This window comes from Scatophagus argus, chromosome 6 (genome assembly GCF_020382885.2).
Source record: "Scatophagus argus isolate fScaArg1 chromosome 6, fScaArg1.pri, whole genome shotgun sequence".
NCBI lineage: Eukaryota > Metazoa > Chordata > Actinopteri > Scatophagidae > Scatophagus > Scatophagus argus.
In genome coordinates this window covers 11,227,404-11,250,761 of record NC_058498.1, presented here as the reverse complement: position 1 = coordinate 11,250,761, position 23,358 = coordinate 11,227,404, and the positions used below count along the sequence as shown (strand labels likewise).

The 23,358-nt window shown below is 40.1% G+C and overlaps 1 protein-coding gene across 7 annotated transcripts in view; it reads left to right on the top strand.

Moving 5' to 3' along the window:
• Nucleotides 1-22,289, top strand: part of xxylt1 (xyloside xylosyltransferase 1) — a 30,318-nt gene extending 8,029 nt beyond the window's left edge. For all 7 annotated transcript variants that reach the window (XM_046391459.1, XM_046391458.1, XM_046391460.1 and 4 more), the window contains 3 exons: nucleotides 2,637-2,784; nucleotides 9,622-9,754; nucleotides 18,522-22,289. In XM_046391459.1, coding sequence (XP_046247415.1) covers nucleotides 2,637-2,784; nucleotides 9,622-9,754; nucleotides 18,522-18,918 — 678 coding nt within the window. In that variant the 3' untranslated portion in view covers nucleotides 18,919-22,289. The remainder of the gene's footprint in view (nucleotides 1-2,636; nucleotides 2,785-9,621; nucleotides 9,755-18,521) is intronic.
• Nucleotides 22,290-23,358: the final 1,069 nt, after the last annotated feature.

Genomic DNA, 23,358 nt, shown 5'->3' with positions numbered 1-23,358 from the left:
CCAAATAAACTGCATGCATAAAAGAGCTGGCAGCCAGTACACAGTACATTAGTCAAAATAATAGACTTGTGTGGTCAGTCCATCTTTTAGGCCTTAGAAATACTCCCACATGAGCCTTTACAAGCTTGCGCATTCACAAGCTTTCCTTTTGCCAGTCTTTACACCCAGTCATTCTGTTTGCTGGTGGCATTTTTTTTTAGTCATCATCCACCTTGAAACTGACCTCAAAAGACAAACAGTAAGAGTCTTTTGTAACCATTTCATCAACGTATCAAATGTTGAGTAGATCAGATTCTATTTTAGAAATGTGTAAAACAAATTTTTTTTAAACTTTGTTGCATTATTTAGTGTGACCCGCCGTGGAAAGTGTTAACGTAGTGTTTTAGCTGAGTTCACACCATGTTTTATTAATAGAGGAGATATTTTGGAAAAAATCATCCAGAAATACACATGTTATACAAGGTGAAGTCAGGTTTGTTCCCCAATAATTTTCTCTATACGTGGTTATTCTTAATCCGCTTAAAGAAATAGTTGTGTACAATTCTCCCTTCATTTTTCTTTCTTGTGTTCCTGTGGTTTGCATCTTTATGATTGTCATGAGGTTTGTTGTGATGAACACACCAGAAACCAGAGTAGCAAAAAGTGGTTGTGTGGTTCCATTGTTGTAGTGTTTCAAATACGTACTTTCATATGAAACGGTGAACATGCATCCTGATATTAGGAGGAGTGAAGGAAGTCTAATGAAAACACAAACTTCAAACACAGTCCCAGTAATTAAGAGTTATGTATCAGTGTTACGTATGGGTCATTATATCACATTACCAACAGCTGTCCGGGACAGCACTGATTTCTACAAAAGACAGGGGCTTACCTTAATCCTCCAGAATCATTAAATGATTTTTTTGCCCATCGTGTCACATGGGCCTGAGTGATAATACGATGACCATATTGTCAGAGTTTTATCTGGAGCCTCTAACATGCACACTTACTGATGCCAGGCTTAACCACAAAAAAGCCAAGGCCTCCTCAGAAATCCCTACTTGTCCCAAAGCAATATATATATATATATATATATATATATATATACTTTTCATCCTGCAGGAAAGCGTTAATGATAATCAGTGCTTACTATATATATATTTTTTAAAAAGCCTCTTTCAGTAATCTCTACAGATATCTACATGTTCAGAGCAGAACCTGTGGCCTCACAGCTGTCATGGGATTTAAAGCTCAGAGGAGCAGCACTGAGCGGCCGGAAACTTGGAAATGGAAATGGGGTTGTATGACTGTGATCATTTGGAGTCAGAAACTGACACAAAAATTACTATGTATATATATATATATCATTCAGGCATTCAGGCCCAACAGAGAAATACATTATCAAAATTGGTTGTTTGACCTTATGTGTATTTTTATTTTGGATGGATCACTCTTTAGTGTAGAGGTTACACAAGGCTGTAGGGAACAGAGCAAATGAATGTCAGGGTCTTCTGACTCACTTTCCATGATTATGTTTAAATGTGTCATTTTTATGAACTCAGAGCTATCAGAAATTGTCTAAAAATGGGTCAGTCAAATTGTCAAACTGTAATTACACTTCATATTTTAACATTAAATTGACTGTGATTTGCTCTGAGTGAATGTGAGTGTCTGAGACACTGCTTCATGTGTTGGGCACATATCCTACAAAACTCCAGATGATTTTGTTCAGAAAGATGTGCCAGGCAACTCTGAGTTTTATAATAAAACGCAGCCACGTGCTGTAAAGGGCTGGTCAATGCTGACACATTCAAATGCTATGGTACTTTTGACCAAATTTGTTAATATTATGTAGATATAATTCTTCATGTCATGTTCTAGGAGTGACTATTTCTGCTTAAAAAGGTTGAGGTTGATGTGAGGCATTCACATCAACATCACATGCCTCTCACAACACTATTTAAACAAACAGGAACCTTAAGGATGAGAGAAAAACATTATATAGACAAAAGTATATGGGGCTGTTTTTCTGAGGATGGGCCCCTTACTTCCAGTGAAACAAAATCTAAGTGCTGCAGCATACCAAGACATTTTGGACACAATGCTATGCTTCCAACTTTGTGGCAACAATTTGGGAAAGGTCCTTTGCTATTCCAGCATGACTGTGTCCCAGTGCACACAGCAGTGTCCATAAAGACATGGTTGGATGAGTTTGGCATGGAAGAAGCTGACTGGCCCACACAGAGCCCTGACCTCAACCCCATCCAACACCTTTGGGATGAACTGGAACAGAGATTGTGAGCCAGGACTTTTGGTCCAACATCAGTGCCTGACCTCACAAATGCTGTACTGCTTGAATGGGCAAAAATTCCCACAGAAACACTCCAGAATCTTGAGGAAAGCCTTCCCAGAAGAGTGGAAGCTGTTATGGGTGCAAGGCCGTCTACGTATTTAGAATGCAGTGTCATTAAAGTCTCTGTTGGTAATGCCAGGTGTCCCAATACTTTTGTCTATAAAGTGTACAAATGCGAGACGGAAATCTCAGACAATATGTACCGATAGTCTCATAAAATATGTTCAGTAGTTGCATGTATTTCCCAGCTCTACTGGGACATTGTTGCATTAACATGACTCCACTGTGGTGATCTGCTGTGCAGGTGTTGTTCCATGATGTGGTGGCTCTCACACAGAAGCTGTTCCCTATTGTGGAGGCCATGCAGAAGCACTTCAGCGCTGGCTCTGGAACTTACTACAGCGACTCCATCTTCTTCCTGTCTGTTGCCATGCATCACATCATGCCTGAAAGTAAGGAAAGCGCATTTTGTCACATTTCTAAGTCAGTTCAAAAAGATTTAGCTCTAGATTTAGAGTTGAGGCGGTTCCTTGAGTGATTGTCTGATTGAATCACCTCTGAAGAGTCCAAAGATGACCTCTTACAGGTGCTTGTGGTCTGTCTGTGCTTTCTATGGGAGTCTGCCACCACTACAACACGCCTGGATGAAATATAAAATGTCTTTCTACAGGCAATGTCCCATAGATGTGTATCATATTGGGTGTTTTTTAACAGATCATAATTAAATATGTACAGATATGACTGACCTAAACAAACCTTTACCAGTTTTTCGGGTATTGAAGTCCTGCCCTTTAACATAAAAGTGATAGCAGGCTTCAGTGCTGTATTTTAAAAGTTGTTACTGCGTCTGCCTGGCAATTTCAAATCACCTTAAATTTTCAGTGTCACTTTTGCATTACATCTAAGAAAAGTACGCACATTTTTTTTTTTTTAAAGCATAAACACTGTGTATTACGTTATTCTGCTTTGATTCCGTGGCAGACCATGTTTTAAATTCACTCAGATGTTCTCATCTCTGTCCGGCCACTGCTGGGACACAGCTGGAAAAGGCAGCACTGGCAGGTATCTAACAGACACGTGGCATGCATCAGAGGCCCTGGGGAGTGAGGAAGGAAGGATGCTTTCTGTCGCTGCTGCCCACATCAGTGCCCCCTGTGTCGATGCTGGCCAATAGCAGAAATCCTCACCAGCGTGCACTGCTGCGGTTCACTTAAGTGGATGTGCTGCATGGGGTGTCACTCCGCAAATCCACCACAAATCCAAACTACTGAGTATATAGTGACTTGAATAATAGTCACCAGAGGCACACAAACAAAACCTGACGTCTTTGTCTTCCAGACAGCAGGGCCCCGTCCCGGTTCGAATTTTTAAACGGGACCTCACGAGGCGCAGTCAGTATAATGTGAACACGTTAACAGAGGGTGTGACGATGTGTTTTTCACTCTGAAGCCCTGAAGAGTTTCTGTTTTTCAGCAGTTGTATAGATGCATTAAACTATTTTCATAAACATGGTTGGCCTGGGAATCATTTCCGTCAAGCAGGAAACTAAGTTTCAATTTTTTTTTTATTTATTATTTTTCCAACAAAGAAAGAGGCAGCATGTTCTCATTTAAAGGCTCTCTGGTTAAATTCAGATTTAACATGTAAGTATGCTATTTACATTAGTAGAGAAAGGGTGTCCATCAGGAAACAGATGAAGAAAGGGCGAATGTCTGGAGGAAAAACAGAATGGTAATTTGCTTGTTGGGAAAATGTTTGAGTAAGTGTTGAATGTTAAATGTCCCCACCCATCAATCCCTTCTATGAAGTGACGGTGTCTGGTGTCTCACGTTGTGTCCTTATTGATCAAACATGTGCCACACGCCCAAGTGGTCATGCATTTCTATTTAAAGAATGCTTTTATCTAAAGGGCATAATGTGGTCGTCTTAACAGGAAGAGTGGGGGATACCATCCTTCTTTGATTGAACTGTTTTCCTGACTTCCCGACTCAGAACATCGTTTGTGATTAATGACACGGCAACAAAAGTGAAATCCCCAAATATAAATAGCAGCTGCAAGTGGGAGTGCTGGAAATTTAACATCCTTTGAGTTGTGAAGTGGGAGATGTGATTTTTAGCAACTTTAAGCTCGTTGTCAAAAGACAAGAAAGTAGAAGAAACTGTCGGCGCTTTGGGTTCAGTGTTAAAGCAGCTACATAGCCGGAATAGGAAAGTGCTTGCTCGATATAAATGTCAATTAAAATATTTGTTGGGTCCATATATTGTTATTATTTGACCACATAAATTAACATCTCTGTGAGAAAGCTGAGTGTATATTTTTACATAATAAGTAGAGGAGGGGATCATCTGGTAATTTCTTGTACTGTGGCACCACAATCGTTTAGTACATAAAACTGTACTGCAAAATCAAGTTCAGTCATGCAAGGAAGTCCAGCACTGTAGAGATGGTAGACTGATGCATAGGAATGTGAAAGGAAGGAAAGATCATCAAGTTCACAAATGTAAACCATAGCCTGACCAATTCTGAATTTGTGAGACCTTTACTTAAGCTGATACTTGGGACAGTTGTGTGTGTGTGTGAAACAACCAGTATTGATAAAGATCCATCAAATTTATTTTTTTATTTTTGTTTTAGTAAATTGTGACCAAGACAATGACCGCAGTATTTTTCAGTTGAAAAAACAATTGATGTAGCTCTATTCTATACATGCATATCAAATTCAAAATGTGAAACAACCAAACCTGTACGATACCTGACTAAAGACCAGGGCCAAAATGTTGTTTCTCTAATAGATAGATAGATAAATAGATAGATGACTTTATTCATCCCAGAGGGGAAATTAGGTTGTCATAGCAGCCAATAATAAAGCCAGTGTTTACAGTGTGCAGGAATTCAATTTGTACTTTCACTGACAGTCAAGACAAAACGTGTACCAAAGTGCAGAGCTGGCAAACTAGAGACCTCATCCAGGAGAGGGATGGACTGGAAAACCAGACTCAGCACACTGATCTGAGCTCTCACTTTGTGTTTGTTGAAGAGACATGATCTCTGGCTCTGACATGTGAAGTCATGGAAGTCAAGTGAACAGAGTGCAGATCCTGCTTTAGTTTTAGTTTGTTCCAGATAGCTAATACCAGCTGTCTGCAGATATCAGGTTGATGTGTTGAACGCACAAACAGTACTGATGAATTAGTAAGCAGACTTTGATTCTCTGCCCCGTCTGTGCTCAAAGTGACAACTAAAACAGAAGTGCTGTACTCAGTTGAAACATCTTGTACTGTGACAGTCCACACATAGCTGCATGAGCTGTTATTTTTCAAGATATGCATAACGAGTGAGTCACACTTTCAAGTGGTGCAGGTGTTTTACTATTCTTGCTCAACTGTGTTGAACATGTTGACCTAAAAATATGTATGGGTCATGTTTTAGAGGTCTTGCATTTGCCAAAGAAAATAACTCAACGGTGCGCAATTTTAGAACCAGTGAATTCAGCCTATAATGTGCATTTTATACACAACTTAATTTTCAGAGAACATGAGCACTTAATGGGTCTGATGTAGACGAGTCAACAAAAAAAATCGAATCAAACAGAATCTGGAGATCAGCCTCAGCATAGCCCAAGGGAAGACATTTAAATATACAGCAAAAGTGATATACTGTATATGTGACAGCACTTAAAGAGGACCTCATGTGAAAGCCGTAACACTGGATCAAGCTTACCGACCACTATGAAAGTAGTCCATAGACGTATGGCATAAAAAGAGGACTACCTTAACACCATCTCTCCTTGGAAGATGATTAATTAAATTACGTGATGGAAACCTGTTGTAATAATGACAAGGCTCCTAAGACACTGTTTTTTGTTCATGGAGAGGAGTTCCACGTCTTCTATCCCCTCTAGAGGTCTCAACATGCCGGGACTTGAGTCTTCCACAGTCTTTTTTCCACCATAGGAAGAAGTGGCACGACTAACATGGGAATTACTTTGCTAAAGTGAGAAAGATGCCACTTAGAGGCAAGATAATAGCTAAACTATTGGGTGTCGCACAGGCCCAAAATTACACAGCAGATAGATGTCAAAAATGGTGATTTTACTGCAGTAGATTTGAGGTTCTATCATAATTTGCCTCTTCAAACAATCGGTCTCACAACACCTCCCATCAGTGCTTGGTGAACATAAGATGAAGCTCCAAAAACACACTTTTGATCATTTTTAACAGTTAAACACACAGTACCCATTTCTCCTCCATTTTGTTGGTTGCAAGGGTACAACTAATACCAAGTCTAAAATTTTGACTTTTGTTTGGTAAGTTTGTCACATTGGAAGCCCAGCTAATCTGTCATATTGGTGTAGCCTTAACTAACTAGTCAGACAGACAGACAGACAGACAGACTTTACCATAACTGCAGCAGATTTGTTTACTGTTTTGTGGTTAGTGAACTGACTGCAGTCAGTGTCCACCGTGACTATCAAAATGACAGTTTTAGCAATGGTCAACAGGACTGTTTTCTGTTAAAGCAATGGTATCATACTGGAAAAGGGTAACATTCAGTGAGCTGAAGTCTAAAACTTGGTTTGCAGTCCAGCAAAAATAAAAATGAAAAATAAAAATCCAACATCCAACAAAGGTAAAAATACAATTTGGGTAATAACAAACACCAACTGTTGCTGTTGATTTTCATTCAATAATGAATAAATGTTTGAAATTTATTTTAGTTGCTTGGGAACATAATGAGGGCGAAAAGTAACTTTAATTAATTTCAGTTTCATTTCTCCTTCCTGTTGATGATACTGTTCGTGATGCTCACATGAAGACTGATCTCAGGGTTTGATGAGGTTGACCCACTTTCTTCCTGAAAATGTGATGTTAAGTAACAGTGTTTGTTGTTGCTGTGGATGAGTTGAGGACTGTCTGCCCTGACCAGAGCCTCAGGCGAGTTGCCCCATAACAACATTATTCGTGCAATAAACAACACCCACTCACCTGGCCAAGATTAATTTAGAACCCCTTAATTTATACTTAAATTTCAATTTTGTTTCCAAGCAGTTGCTTGGAGGTGGAGAATCATTCCTCTCTAAACAGCGTAAATACATAAGGGGTCATTGAAATAAAACATTTATCTCTAGATTCTTAAACAGTTCTCAAGTTGTGGTTTTGTCTAGATGTATTTAGTGTCCTGTATTTCATGTCATCTATGTTGCTGATCCTTGCAAGACCTGGAGTTCAACAGAGCTTTAAATTTCAGGCCAATAACACATCATAGAGCAGGTTAACTGACCAGCTGTGTGCCGGTCAACAGTGACTAAAAGGTGCTTTGTCCATGGTTTGGACCTGGCTTTGTGTCAATAAGCCAGATGTCCCTCTTGTTATCTGCCTGACTCTGCAGGCAGTTATGGTAACATTACAATCAACTTCTCTTATCATACAAAAACAACACGTGTTTGTGGCTGTGATGAATGTTCGAGATGTACTTAATTTCAGACAAAGGCTTGTAGCTATGCTGAAAAAAAAAATAACAATGCCGACATGGTTGCTTCAGTCACTCAGTGGTTACAGTTTTTATGATACAAAAGTCCAGCAGTGGAAGAACTTTTATACAAACCATGACTGGGCATCTACAGAAGACACACAGCCTGTTGTTGCCCATTGAGCAAAGCTGAAAACACTACTTTTATTTTATATGCAATACCAAAAAACAAGCGTTTCACCCCAAACTGAATCCCAAAGTCGTGGTACATCTGAAAAATTGGAGCAGCAAGCATCAACAGAGTCTTGTTTAACTTTTCAATTGTGTGTTTATTGACATCATAATCATAATATGCTGTGATAAAACACACCTCACCACACGAAGCCCTACTTTCACCTTCACAGGACTTTGTGTTGAGTCACTGACGTAACATCAAACCCACCACATGACATTGTTGTAACAACTGAAGGCCCTCTTCCTGTTACACTCCCACCAGTTAAACCCTGTCAGTACAAACAAACAGCACCGACCACTCGGAGATTACTCTCCCGAGCCCCTCTGTGTTGGCACAGCACATGAAGGCATTGTGATGGCAGCTTCCTTGTTTGGAGAGCACAGAAAACAGGTCACTGCCGTGTTGCTGAGTCTTCTTTTTCCGTCACTTGTTTCAGCAGAAAATGTCACTCAAATATTTTAGCAGCCCTGCTTTAAAGCGACATTGATAAACTTCACAGCATAAAAATGGCACATCAGCATCCACTGTAGATTAATTTGTAAGCCAAGGTGAAATCAAATGTACTCTGTCTTGTTTACACGGAAAGTGTAGGTGATTATATTTATTTTTCTTAAGTACCTTTATTTAGTACCAATTGTGACATACTGGTTTGAAGGTGCAGCACAAATAGAAAGTCACATTTCCCCTCTTTATAATACACATTTTCTTTGTACTTGATAGCTACTGGATCTCAACAAGAAGAAGTGAAACACGTTTGAAATCATGTTGATTTGAGCCCTGATGGTCAACGATGCTGACAATCCATGCAGCTCATTATTTTTAAGTACCCTCATCCATTAAGTCCTTCATCATCAGTTGTACCAATTCAGCAGCTGCCGTCAAAGCAAGCTTTTCCCTCGCCAGCGAATGTTTACTGCCTTCATACTAGAGGTCGTCCTCTTTTGACTGACAAGTGTTTCAATAATCGTGTTGTGCCCCTGGCACACCATTCCTGAGTATATCCCATCCTTTCATCGCCATGCCAACCAGCAAAACACAGGAAGTTGAAACAATGAACAGATGAAGGCCTGAATATCCTGGATACAGCTGTTACAATTTCATCTACAAATAAGATGCAGTGCTAATCATTTACTGTGTTACGTTCACACAGCTGCACTTTCTCTGCATTTTGCCCCACAGTTTCAAGCAGTTTTTGTGTTTTTAGGTCAGTGGTACAAAAAAACAAAAGTGAGAAGCACCTCTGCAGAACGACCATTCAGTCGTGTCAGAGTCTGCTCTTGTTTCTGATAACTGTGTGTTCCTGGAATGACTCTAAGAAGTGATTAGGCAGGCAGTCAGTCCCTTCATAATGTGCTACCAGTCAGAGAACTTCGGTCTACGTGCACAGTCGGCTCACAATTACATTTCCTGGGATCCTTTCTTAAACTGGAAAGCTCATTTCATTCACATGTGGTGGACAGTGGTCCCTTGTTCCTTGTCAAACAGCAGCCGTTTCTTTTAGTAGTTCACGCGTGTTTAAAATAATCTTGGATGTTTTTCTGAAGGTTCATGTTCCCTAATCACAGTGTTGTGCTCTTCTTGTAGGCCTGACACGCATAGTACAGCTTGACCTGGACCTCAAATACAGAACCAACATCAGGGACCTTTTCCAAGAATTTGACCGGTTTCCTCCAGGAGCGGTAATAGGCATCACCAGAGAGATGCAGCCAGTCTACAGGTAGGCAATGTGGCACAGCACATCAGTTATTAGTGGGGTAGATTTGTCAGAACCACACAAAAGAACCAAATGTGAATTGCACAGAAATAACTGCTTTCATTTTGGTGCCTGAGCTTTGAAGTGTCCACTCACTGTCAGGATGTTTTCTGGCTGAAGATCGGATCAAAGGGCCGGTATCTGTCAAGAGAAAAGTCCTGACTTTTGGGCTTTGCCTCTCAACTGGAAGACATCTTCACATAAAATAAAAACATGTCTAACACTATTCTGGTGTTTATTTTGTCCCAATCTTTGCAGAGTTAATTTAACACTTCCTAAAGTGTTCATAATTTAACTCAGATCCAGTGTTAAAATAATAAATGCAGTGTAAGTACAGTCCATTTACCATTTAATGTTTTACCTCATCAGCTTTACTGATTTTTAGAAATACCTGCTTATTCTGAATGTGACAATGCTAACAACACGTTTTAAACAAGTTGGGAGAGGAGCCAAAAAGAAACAAAAGACTGGGAAAGTTGTGGAACAATCAAAACAAACATAACATCCCACAGGTAAACAGGTTAACTGGTAACAGGTGAGTGGGTATAACAGGCAGATGAGAACAACATCTTAAAACCAAGAAAAACAAATTTAGGTCTTGTTGACCCCAGATGGATGTGAGTTTGTCTGAGCCTCACTTGCACATTCACTGTTATTTGCATGTTACAGTTTTTAAGTGAGAAAGGACATCAGAAGTCTCTCATACAGACTCTGATTCACACGGACGTTAGCAGTGTTAATTGCAACCAAATTAAGGCAACATTTAACAGAAGTAAGTACTGGCCTTTCATGCTGATTTGTGTAACGACTGTCAGTCCAGGACTTGGATGATAAATTACAATGTGGAGTTGTAAAATATTAACAATTGTCTTCAAATCAAACCTAAAACAACAAAGATCCCCATCATATATATTTGTTGATTCTAGTTCACAAATAGACTATTCATGTCTGTACCCTGTGTTTAAGGTTTCTAATCTAAAATAACTCATCACTGATGTATTTGGCACTCCACCTCAATAAGGATCGTTCTAATGTACTGAAAACCAGTGGAAACGTTTAAGCAGATATGTCACTCGGTTTAAAGTAACACCGCATTCCTAAATCTGCAGTATAGTGTAATAGTATGATGCCTCAGCTCATGCTTCATTTCCAGTCAGAATCTATGCGCTGCGCTGCAGAGGATGGAAAGCATGTAGAAGCCCTTTGAACACTGACAGTTTGCTGATGTGTTGCTAATGTGCTACTTACACATTGCAGCCATATGAACTCAGAATGAAACTTGAAACTTTGGTGTCATCTTAAAAAAAAAAAAAAAAAAATCAACCGACCATGAGCTTCAAATAAGCCAACGCTGCAAGACGTGATCCACGATACCATTTGCAAGATGCAATTGCAATTCTGACTGCATGACGCGCTGTTTTGGAGTTGTTTTATTCCCTTCATGACAGACAAATAATTAAGGATTTGGCAGAATCTAGGCAGAGAGAGATGGCTCTTTAGGGAAATGTTTTGCCCTCATCCTGTGATTCAGATGCTCTTTGTCAGAGCTGTCTGGATTGAATAAATGATCTGCACATTCCCAGAACAGACAAACACACTGATAGGATCCACATTACCATCTCGAACTGGTAATATGTCACTGGGAACTTGACGTCAATCAAGTATCGAACTTGAGACTTAAATCTTTGCCTCACCCTCAGTTCTGCAAACCGGGTGGCCCTCTCAGACCAGGAGCAACCACACTGGAAACGTGTGTGTTGAAGAGTTACAACAAATGTCAGACATCAGCATTCAATGCGTCTTAGTCTTTGTCATAAGTTCTTCTACAGATGCTTGCGTCGAGACAAGTTTAGCCACTGATGTTGAAGTTATCAGCCATCAAATAGTTTTGTTGAATGGGGAAAAAAAAAGAAAAACTTCTGTTGACACACTCAAGTCTTGTGTCAATCTGGAAAGCTGTTGACTAACGACTGAGAACGAATACAGATCAACTCACTGTACTGTCTCACTGTACTGTTAGCTCTTCCCGTCAGCCGCTTGGTGCTTATTGAACTCACTGTTGTTCATAGGACTTAAGCTAATTGAAATACACACAAACCACTCAATAATAACAGCAGCTGTTGTTGAGATTTAAATTTCATGCTAATAACTGCCATTGAGGTGTGTGCATGTGCGTGTGTGTGTGTGTGTGTGCGTGCACACGTAAAAAGACATAAAAAAACAACAAGACGCTCAGACTTTCAAGCTCTTTGTTCCTCAGCTGATTTTTTCCGTGCTGTTCCAAGATAGTAAAACAAACACGTCTGGTCCGTTTAGACTACTTCACTGTTTTCCACCCCGGCATGGCATCAAAACAGGACGTCACTGTGTGTGTGTGTGTGTGTGTGTGCGCTCTGGGATAGTAAGACTACACGAGGCAGGGGCAGGTGGGAGGTTTCATGAAGCAGCTGCTTACTGAGATAAACACACAGGCAGGTGGTTTCCTCCAGCTGTGTGTGTGAATGAAACAATGAATCTGAACATTTGAATTTGAATGTTTTGAAGGCATATTAAGATAATAACTCACAGCTCTTTCATGGTTTACTTATGTTTCAGTATCTTATGTACAGCGTTTATTAAAATCAACTGCATCATGAAATTACAGTTCTTGCCCTCACGTTAAATGTTACGTGTGCAATCTGCATGTCCCGAGCCGATCTCAAGTATCGTTCAGCCAGCAGTTTTTCATTTTTAGCGGCGCTCGAAGCAGATCATATCAGCTGTCGATAATTAGCATTAATTCTGCGAGCAACCTGATAATAGGACAAAATTAAATTGTCTGTTGTGAGTTTTGTGTTACCTCCGCGGACCGTGTCTGAACTCAGGGAAAGGATTTGATGAGTGGGAAGTTGCTCCACTTTTCCCAAGTTTCAGGCGTCACATTCATTCAGTTAAACTTTCCTTCTCACCATATCATTAATTTAAGTTTTTATCCAGGGCCTCTGGTATTTGGAACCTATTGATAAATAAGTACTTAAGTGAATTTGTCAGATATTAGGTAAATGTAAGTGTTATACACACGCGGTTTTGTATGCATGCATTGGTTTGTTGGATAACATGATCATAATGTACAAAATAGTGAAATAAGTGTATCATCAGTGGAAAGATAGTATTTGTGCGTACGTGCGAGACTGTGAAGCTTAGTCTGCATTACTGTAAATGTTGCTTTCTGCATAAAAAGTGGAGCTGCAGTTTTCCTGCCAGGCCCCACTTGGCACCAGCATCTCAAAACAGATCTGTATCTCAGCCCTGCCACTCCACTGGCTCAATGGGTTACTCAGCCTGGGAAACTCCTGCTAATGTTGTTCCTGTTGGCCCGGACACACTCATGTAAAACACATGGCAACGTAGCAGGAGATCGTGCTGTTGAGCATACACAGCCTCACCGGCCGAAAAAGTCTCACACAAACTCACAACTCGTTGTCTGTCTTTGTAGACCTGTGTGTGTGTGTGTGTATGAACCTGGGTTAGTCCACAGTTTGATATGATATCAAGAGTTTTGAAGCACATCTCAGAACCAGCAGTTAATTTGTCTTTTATCTGTTGTCTAAAGGAAATTTACAAACTGTTGACAGCATCTGGGGAGCTGTGGTGTTCTGTCACTTGAGACTCTACAGTTTGTCTCCAGTGTTTAATGGAACAACACATCTTTTTTAGTGGATTTTTTTTTTTCCCTCAAACTGATTTCTGGATGTGTTCCATGCAAAATGAGAGTTGAGGGTCGTCAACCATATTGGCCCAAATATGCTTTTGGCACACTTGACTGACGTGCTTTGATTTTTATTTTTCTTTATATGACACTTTAGCAATCTTAGGGGAGCCTTATATTTGAAGATCAAACAATTGCATAAGAAGAAAATAGATTCCAGCTGGGGAAAAACAAATTGAAAGCACAAAATATTCCAATTTTGCGCTGTAAAACAGAACTGAGAAGGTTATCGTCTCTAAAACAGAATTACAGGTAGATGTCATGTCATTAAAATGGCAAAAAAAAATAAAAGTGGATCTGTGAGTGAGGGATGAGAACGGAGTTTGACTCACAGCGTCTGGGGGGGAAAACATAACTCATAACTGGGGTTGTATTTTATTGGAGCAATACGAGAGTCTGCTGGAATTTCACTTGTGCTGCACTGCACTGTGGAACATACCAACATGGTTGCACTGTCAGTATATTACATAATTTCTTTATAAAATAATCCAGCCAAAGAGACCATTTTAGGTACAAATCTTCCACCAGCTTTTAAGCGCGGTGAGCTCGCTTGTTAGACGTTAGCCAGTGCTTAATGGGCCTTACAGTGTTTTAATTTTTTTGAAACTTGGTATTAGCAATGCATTGCGTGAATCCTCTTCACTGAAGTGTTTTCCTGTGTGGAGAGGGCTCTCAGCTGCTGCGCTGTTTTGGTGCTAATGGACGCAGCATTATGCAGGAGAACACGTCCTCCCACCAGCCGCATTCAAAGCACATCCTGCCACTGAAAAGTTCATCATTGGAAAAAAAAAAAAAAAGATCCGCATCTTTTCCCTGCAGCTGCGTTTGTGATGTTTTAAAACCCACCAGACAAGACCCGCTTATGTGTCACAGTCAACGCCACGGGCACACAATGAGAAACATTAGCAAGAAGCAAGTCACTCTCTTGATGCTTTGTGTGTTCGATCTCCATTGTGTGATACGTCCCACGTATTCCCAGTTTTCTCTGAAATCAAATGTTGAGTGTGAAATATTTAAAGTTGCCATGCTCACGTACCTTAGTGTTTTACAGTCAGATGGCTGTGAACTCTCACTGTGACATACTTGTCTGTCTCTCTTTGAATCAAAACGAGGTTTTCCAAGTAGTACGTCAGGCTAGAATAAACATTGTTTTGTGAGGTATGCAACAAATGAATTGATTTGTGATTTGTCTGACTCTTCTGGGCATCCTTGTGTGAAGTCTTTTTATTCCCATCAGTGTTAGTAATATACCTCTTTCATGTTGCCACACTACTTCGTGATGAAAAGGACCAGACCACTTACTTGTGTACCCCAGAACCAGACTCCCCTCTCAGTGAGAGTGTTTTCTCGCACTTTCCAGAGAGCAGGCTGTTTCTTGTCCTGAACAAAATGGAGGACAGATTTGGATGGGATAGCAGCACAGAATGTCCCCGTCACCTGCTAATGCTTTTCATTCTTTCACGACTGAGAGAGAGAGAGAGAGAGAGAGAGACTGCACTCAAAAGGCTGGCAGTGAAAATTGGAGACCAGTCGATAGAGCTGTGAACTGGCAGAGCAGCAGAAGAGGCACTCACAGGAGCACTGATCTAAGATGCTACATGTTGAGTTTGTCTTGGTTTGATTACACTGGCACAAAGGAAAAGAAAAACCTGAAGTCACTGTGACAGAGGACAGGGCGGCTTTCTGTACTCGTCCTTCAAACCTCACTGCTTCTCTAATGCCAAAGTGACCAGTTTCACTGAGTAGTAAAGCATGAGGAACTACACCAGAAAACATGGCTAATGTCCAGTTTAATCTTTGGGTTTTTTTTTTTGTTTTTTTTTTTTAAAAGCTATTATATAATATTGGCAACTCTTTCCAGATATTTTGTGCCTTGACGCTGAAAAACACAGAGGTATTTGATATGAGAGAGGGTTGTAGTTGAGCCAATAATTGTAAACACATGCATTTGGGTATCAGGTCTGTAGCCGTTGTGTAAATAGTTCCTGATGTTATTTATGTAAGAACTTCACTGGAAATATTTGCAGGTTGTATGCTGCTAATGGATTTTATTGATACAATTTAACAAAAATGCAAGTTTCTCATTTCCTGCTGGGTCAAACTTGAAGAAAGTTGCATTTGTTGTTTGTATTTTTAAACAAAGCTTGCATTAACATCAGTAAATCTTTATCTGTTCTTAAGTTTAACATTTGGGAATGCCAAAACTCATTATTTCTGACTCGAGGGATGTTACATAATGCCATATGGATAAAAGAGGTTGGGTTTATACAGTGGTCGGTACCATCAAAACATCATACAGTACAGTCAGTCATGTTTCATGTTTACAGTGCACTTACTGTATCTGCTCGTGTACAAGCACAGACATTCAGTCAGGTCGTCTACAGGCGTAGTAGTAGTTTTTGCAGATATCCTGCATATAGTTACTGTACATTTCCAATATTTGTTCTTATCAAGGAGGAGTCACATGATTAGTTTCTGCCCTTTATGGCTTTCTGCATATCTGTTAAAACTTGAATACCTTTCTTATGTTTTCATTAGGGCAGCATCAAGCAATCTGACTTTAGCTTATAAGATCAGATAAGACAAGATAAGACAGGACTCTATTAGCCCTGCAGCTATCGCAACTATGAGAGTGTCTGTATGTTGGCCTATTAGTAACAAGATGGGATTGCCACAGATGTGTTTTTAAGTCATTTACAAATTGTTGCCCTTACAACTACAATCAAAATGCCCAATTGTTGTTTTCGGACGGCAAATAATGATCATATATTTTTTTTATTATTTTCCTGACTATCTTCACAATTAATCAGTTCATTCATAAAATGTCAAAAAATTAACCAACAGTCCAAAACCCAAAGACATCCTCATTTACTATCACGAATGACAAAGAAAAGCAGCAAATCCTTTGAATTAAATAACTGCAACCACTTATGCTTTTGCTTGAAAAACAATATAATGTTAACAAAAACAGTCAACCGTGTCATATCTCTGAATCACAAAAACCTTTCACATATGTTAACTCCTGCTTTACTGTACCGCCAGTCACATATTTTGGCCAATGTGTTTCGCTCACTGCATTCTTATGTCAAAACAGCAGAATGAAAAAGTCTGTGTAAATGTCCCCTTACCGACTCTCCTCGTCCCGAATGTGTCTCAAGGCACGTAGACCACACTTTATGTCTTAAAAATGGTAAGTGCTCCACGGGGGCCATGAGTCCCCAACTACCAAACCAACAGACTGTATAAAACTGTGTGGATAAGCTACAGCTGCTGAATATAGGTCAGTCATGATATCAAAGCGTGATTCAGAGAATCTGCTGCTCCCACTAGATTTGATCAAGCTGCACAAGAGAGAGAGAGAGAGATAGTAGTAACCACTACAGTATGAAGCACAATTATTCTACTCAGTTTTCCCACGTGTTTTGATCTGCACGAGTGGAGAAGGCAGAGCTCAGTTGATTGTAACTTGTTTGTGTGACTCAAAGGATGACACATATGTAGTTTGACAAATTTGTTTCCCCTGTATTTTCACCCCATGTGTTTTAAGCTGACATATTTCACTGTTAATATTTAATCAGTAGCTTTTCTCATGCTTGGCCTGTACTAAAAATAATCTCAATTCTGTGGAGAGTGTACACAACAAGAAGGGGTTCTCTCCCATTCATCTTCAAGTTCGGTGGGAATTAAACATCATCGCCTCGGCTGCCGCGGAAGGACATTTTGTACTTTACAGAAGTTTAAAATCCACAACAACATGAAAATACCGTTGTAAGGAAGTGACAGATGTAGACAGGATCCTGTGTTTTCTGTTTGTTCCGTATGGGGTTTTGTCTGTTCCTCCTGAGAGATAAGAAAATAAAAATCAACTTGGGATTCTCTCTCTGCTTCTGACAAGTGCTCAGTGTCCTTTGAACATCTGGTCCCGGTTTTGAGATGTTTTACACAGACACCTTCCAAATACTCTTTTTAATACCATTGCATCATCTCTTTGCAATCCGGCATTTTAAATGTGGCAAAGTGTTGGACAAATACAGTAATTACTAGTGCTGGAATAATGAACTGTATTTTGCTCCTTTGAACTATTACATGTCAGGGCTGTAATTTGACTGGATCTCTTCGTGCAACCTAAAAATACAGCAGGACTGTTGCTGGCATGCAAGTTACTCAAGTGTGCCAAAATAGTGACCCTACATTACATTCTGCATATATAAAGCAAGTGCTAACTATTGCACCATACTAACAATCTTCTTGCCAGTGTAAACTCTGGAAATGAGATAATAACAATAAATCCCCCAAACAGTCTTACTTGTGTGCATACAAATGGTTGTTGAATGAAGCTCTGTGTGTTATTTAGCTACTTCAGAGTTGGTGTGTTGGCAGGACAGTGTGCTCAGTTGGCACAAGCCTCTGGCACTCCAACATGCTGTGACACTCCTGGACCAGCTCTCTTCCTGTTTTTGGCCACAGTGCTGTTTGTTCAGTAAACGTGGACCGAGACAGAGATGACCCTCGCTTTTCTAAATGTGCGAGAGCTCAAACGTACATATGTGTGAGATATTTCACCCTCAGCATTCCAGACTGTGCAGAGGGATGAGTTTCACATTCAGGGAGATACCCTTTTGAAGTGATTCAGGCTGATATGTCACACATGGCTCCCAACATTTTTGCACCTACAGGTTCCACTCATCCCCGTCTCTTTGTGAAATATTTGTTCCATGTACTGCCTTTCAGTTTGGTATTTGTCAGTGAGCCCTAGAGAAAAATAACTTCGAGTCGGGTCTCAGATCTTAGTACCCAGTGACACCATACAATAAGTTGAACTCTATGAGAAAGCCCTTCACTGACTCTCCTCTGCTTGTGAATCCAATAATTGTGAAATTTCACTGGTGTGAACCATGCCGCTATAAACCTCACAGAATTGAAACTTTAAATATTGCATTTTCCACTTTCATGTCATGTAAACCTCTTTCCTTCTTTCCTCAGACACACTTTCTGGCAGTATCGTAAGGAGAACCCTCAAACCAAAGTGGGTGAACCTCCTCCTGATGGCCTACCAGGCTTCAACAGTGGCGTGATGTTACTGGACCTGGGTGCTATGAGGGCATCAGCTCTCTACAACCAGCTGCTGGAGCCTAGCAACGTGGCCAAACTAGCGGACCAGTATCGTTTCAGGGGCCATCTGGGTGACCAGGACTTCTTCACCATGATTGGCATGGAGCATCCTGAACTTTTTTATTCCCTGGCCTGTGGTTGGAACAGGCAGCTGTGCACCTGGTGGAGGGACCACGGATATGGAGACGTGTTTCAGTTGTATTACCACTGTAGTGGGCCCATCTATATCTACCATGGGAACTGTAACTCCCCTATACCAGATGAGTGACGCATGTACTGTACCGATGCTGGAACTGAAAAGGAGTCTATTGCTCCGTTCCCATTTAATTGTCAAGTGAATGTGAAGCAAAAATGAAACAAAAAGGGGGAGTTAATTCAGTGTGTTTTCTAACAAAACGTTATACAAACCGTAGTTGCATCAGCAGATGGAAGTATCGGCCACGTTTTGCATCGCCAGCTGCTGATAAACCTCAAAGAAGAAGAAACAAAATCAGTCACTTTGGCTGGGAATGTGTGAATTAATCTGAGAATGGGAATCTCATGGGACTATCTGGGGAGACGTTTTTTGTTTGTTTGTTTTTTTGTCAAATTGAGGACATTTTTTGAATTATGCCATTTCCATCAACACTCTCTAATGCAATATTGTTAATGGAAACACAGTTTTTTCTGCATCTGCAATAGAGTTAAAAGGAAATATAAATCCTGCTCTTTAGGCGGAAGGATTGTAATTTCCATTTTTGACCACTGTGATGCCCATGTGACACTGCCCCCTGCTGGTTAAGGGGCCGCTGAAGGACTCACTCAAACATCATGACTTCAAATGTGATGTTCATCTTGTCATGTCATTTTAGAATAAATTTTGGTGCAAGTGTGTTTTTTCAGGTACCACGATGGAGAGAATAAATATGATCTATGAGGATTAGTTTGAGTGACCGATTCATTAATTTGAAGGCTTAATGTTCAAAATACATTATTCACTTTACACAGTAATCTACCAGGAATATTTTCTCGTTTATTTTGGGCATCTTTACTCAATGATGTCCCATTGCAGTGTGTGGAACCCCTGCTAAGTTTTGGAGGGGGGGGGGGGTAATTGAGTTCAATAAATGTTGGTATTTGTGTTGAGGGACAATCTAAAAGACCACTATGTAAGTGCAGTCGCTCACACCACGTTGTGTAAATGGAGCTGATGATTCACAAGGACATGATATGATAATAATGATGATATTGCTAATAAATGTTACCTGCAATGAGTACAGGGTCAACAAATGTCTCAATTGGCTTCTGTAAACTAAACATCAGTTGCCTTTTTCCACTTCATTCCTCTGCTCACTCTGATAACCAAGTTCACCCTGCGTCACTCTGTCAGCCCCAACATCATGATATTTATTTCTCCTCTGAGGCTTGTAGAAAAATGGGAGGAGTTTGTTTAACACCAGTGGGCTCCCATGTTTGCAGAGCCATGTGGGCGCAGGGCACCACACAGTGCCACAGTTCCTTTCAGACACATCCTTCTGCAGGTAGGAAGGCAAGAAAAAAAAAAAAGAATCACATCAGAGGGTCGAAGAGGGGTCATGGGAGATAACGGTGAACAGTCACTGTTGTTTGTACCCTGCATTTGCAGTTTAGCTGAGGTGAAGCACACACGTTTCAAAAAGAGCGAAGCAGCCAGGAACGTGACTGCAGGCACTGGCCCACTTTTGAGGGTTTTTTTTGCTGGGCTCACCGAATTGGCGTTTTGAATTCAAAGAAATGTCAACGCACAATATTCATCAGTCAGGAAATTGTCTTCGGTGATGCGCACTTAAGCACACACGTACACAAAGTGAGAGGGAACCACCTGATTGAATTGTACCCTCAGTGGAGTCCAAGAAAAGGCTACTGAAGACACTCATGGATAAACATTATGCCAAATCGATGTGCTCCCCTTCAACTCACCTTGAAGCTGATCAGTGCCTTAATCTGGCTCTCACAGAACAGCACCCTACAGTCACCATAGTTTTAAAACACTGTGTTAGCAGGAAAGCGAGCCACTGAATCAGAATAAACACTGAAAAACAACTTCCGGTCTCAGTTCCTGATGGCACGTAGGGCGTTTAACAGTTGTTCTTTGTTTTGAAAGAGAATGCAGATGATGTTGTGTCCATTAACTATAAATTAAAAGATAAATTTTGAATGATTAAGTGCTCTTCAGGCACCAGCTGGTTTCCATTTGCATTATGAAAATTGTAGAGACTACAAATTGCTTGATATCCATCACAGTGAGCACTTCTTTTGTTTTTATTTTGTAGATAATTATGTCGAATTGCCAAGTGTCAAGTGGGGAAATATTCTTTCTAGTAATGCATTCAAAGATGATTCAGTGTCCCCGAAAGGATAGTTATCTGCTGAAGGACTGTGCATCTGTTATGTAGGTTGAAAAATCAAATGCAGAAGTAAAAACAAGAGCAAACAAACAAGAACCAAAATAAATACAATAAATTGTTTCATTCTTGAATATTTAAAGTTTCTACATGTTGACTTTAATAATGTCGTCAAAAGAACTGAAACCCTTGGCTGTGAATTTTAAAAAAATTACTTGTTGCTGTGGTTGGTATATTGTAAAATGGTAAATTATGGACAAAAATCATGCAAACCCAGTGGTTTTATCCTTTAAAGTATTTATGTTTTTTTCCCAGCTGTTTATGCCTGTATATTGTATATTTCCGGTAGAAGGTTTGGGGACAGTTGACGGGTCCATAAACTTTCCTCATAACAATTGCTAAGAAGTTTCCTGGAAATGCCTGCGTAATAAGGAAATATCATTGAAAGAGCTACTTTATTTAATCAAAGTAGTTCTTGATTTAATGTTCATTTATCATAGCAAATTTAATTTTTTATATATATGTTAAACTGTATTCCTGTTTGTAGACATATTTCCCATTTTGTATGTTCAGCTGATCTGCTGTGGCCGAAAGATCTTGGCAGCAATTAATTGGTATTATCAATGATCACTTCACCAATTCAAAACTTTCTCCATTTTCTTTGTTATTAGTATCAGAGCACATACCTGTTGTTCTTTCCTTGAGTGTGCTTTGAAAATATTATGAAATTGTGGGTCTGTGAAATAAAGGGTTACACGTGTTTTTAATGTGTTACTTTTACCACTTTAAGACAGCAGCTGGAGACGGTGAACAGTGAGAGTGATGTGGTTTAACGTGATAAATGTGATACAGGTACAGCGACCCAATCACCAACCGGTGAAACAGGTGGCTTGTCGCTTCAGTGTGAAATGAGTGAATGTCTGTTCCATAAGCAAACAAGTTTAGACTAAATGCTGCACACCAAATCCCACTTAGAAACCCCGGGACAGATTAGAAAGCTGCTGTGTTCAGTGTTAAAGAATCCAGCTGAAGTATTTCTTTCACTGACAAAAAAAAAAACAATAAACAAATGTGAAAGCAGCCACAAACATTATTTTATAAATGCTCTTTTCAGAGAGTGTTTAGACTCAGTGACCTCTCACAGATGAGCTTCCTGTGACACAAAGCACAGAAGCTGTCCCATTTTGTTCAGGTGTTTGTTTATGTTATTTTAGAGCTTTGATATTTTGTTTCTTTTGTGTGTGTTCACCTTCACCTAATAAATTATTTAACTCTTTATTATGTTGTCATTATTTTTTGTAAACTGCTAATGCACACATGAATTATTCTCTGTCCTTGTTTCAGTTGTTAACGTGCTGATGGTGGGACTAGAGCTTAAAATACAATAAAAAAACCTCCCATCTTCATCAGCAAGTGGGTGCTTTTAGTCACTTAAGCATTAGAAAGAGTAAGTAAATGGAGTGCACTCAGATTCCTCGTTATACAAACCTCTGCCTGTGCTGCTGTTTGTCTGCCACAAGCTAGACGTGACCCATTTCTGTCGCTCAAACTGCCAACGCGGGCAGCTCACGCTCCATAGACAGAAAAACATCAGCCAGCTTTGACCCCTGAACGTGCTGACGTTGAAACAACCCAGTTACACCTGGAACTGAAACATATCTTGTGTTGAGATTTTCCTGAGTGCGTAAATAGTCCTGGCCTTTTGTTGGTTCACATGTCCTCGTAAAGTTTGTCCCTTAGAACTGCGTTTTCTTTGCACAACAAGTACTTTAAAGTAGATTAATACATTATCTATCTTTTTATGAATAGTTTCACCTGACAGCAGTGGGAACAGTGTTTTTTTCTTTTTCATCATACATGTCATGGATTTGTTTTTTAGTTATTGTGAAGCTGTGCACATCAATAAGCCCAAATGTCCACTCTCACAATTATCCTTCCACTCTCACAATTATCCTTGATTACATGGATTTATTTAAGCATCACATACTGCAAAAAACCGACTGCACCATTAAATCGAATGGTGGATTGAAGTTCCTGTTCCTGACCCTGTGTCACAGCTCCTGTACTGATGAGATTATATTAGGTTGGGCATAATAACCCTGGGCTACGTAGCCTATTAGTGTGTTGTGAGTTCTAAAATCCCTCAGCCTGGATTCATCGATAAACACTTTGAGTACATTTACCTTCAGGGCGAGCAGCAGAAACAGCAGGCTGGCATAGATTTGATACAGCAGCAGCGTCGATGCTTTATCCAAGAAACACAAACAGCTCACTCTGAAGCTCAGTGAGACTCAGAGTGTGTCTGTGCAGCTCTGTTTCCTACAGACTGACAGAGTGAAGACAAA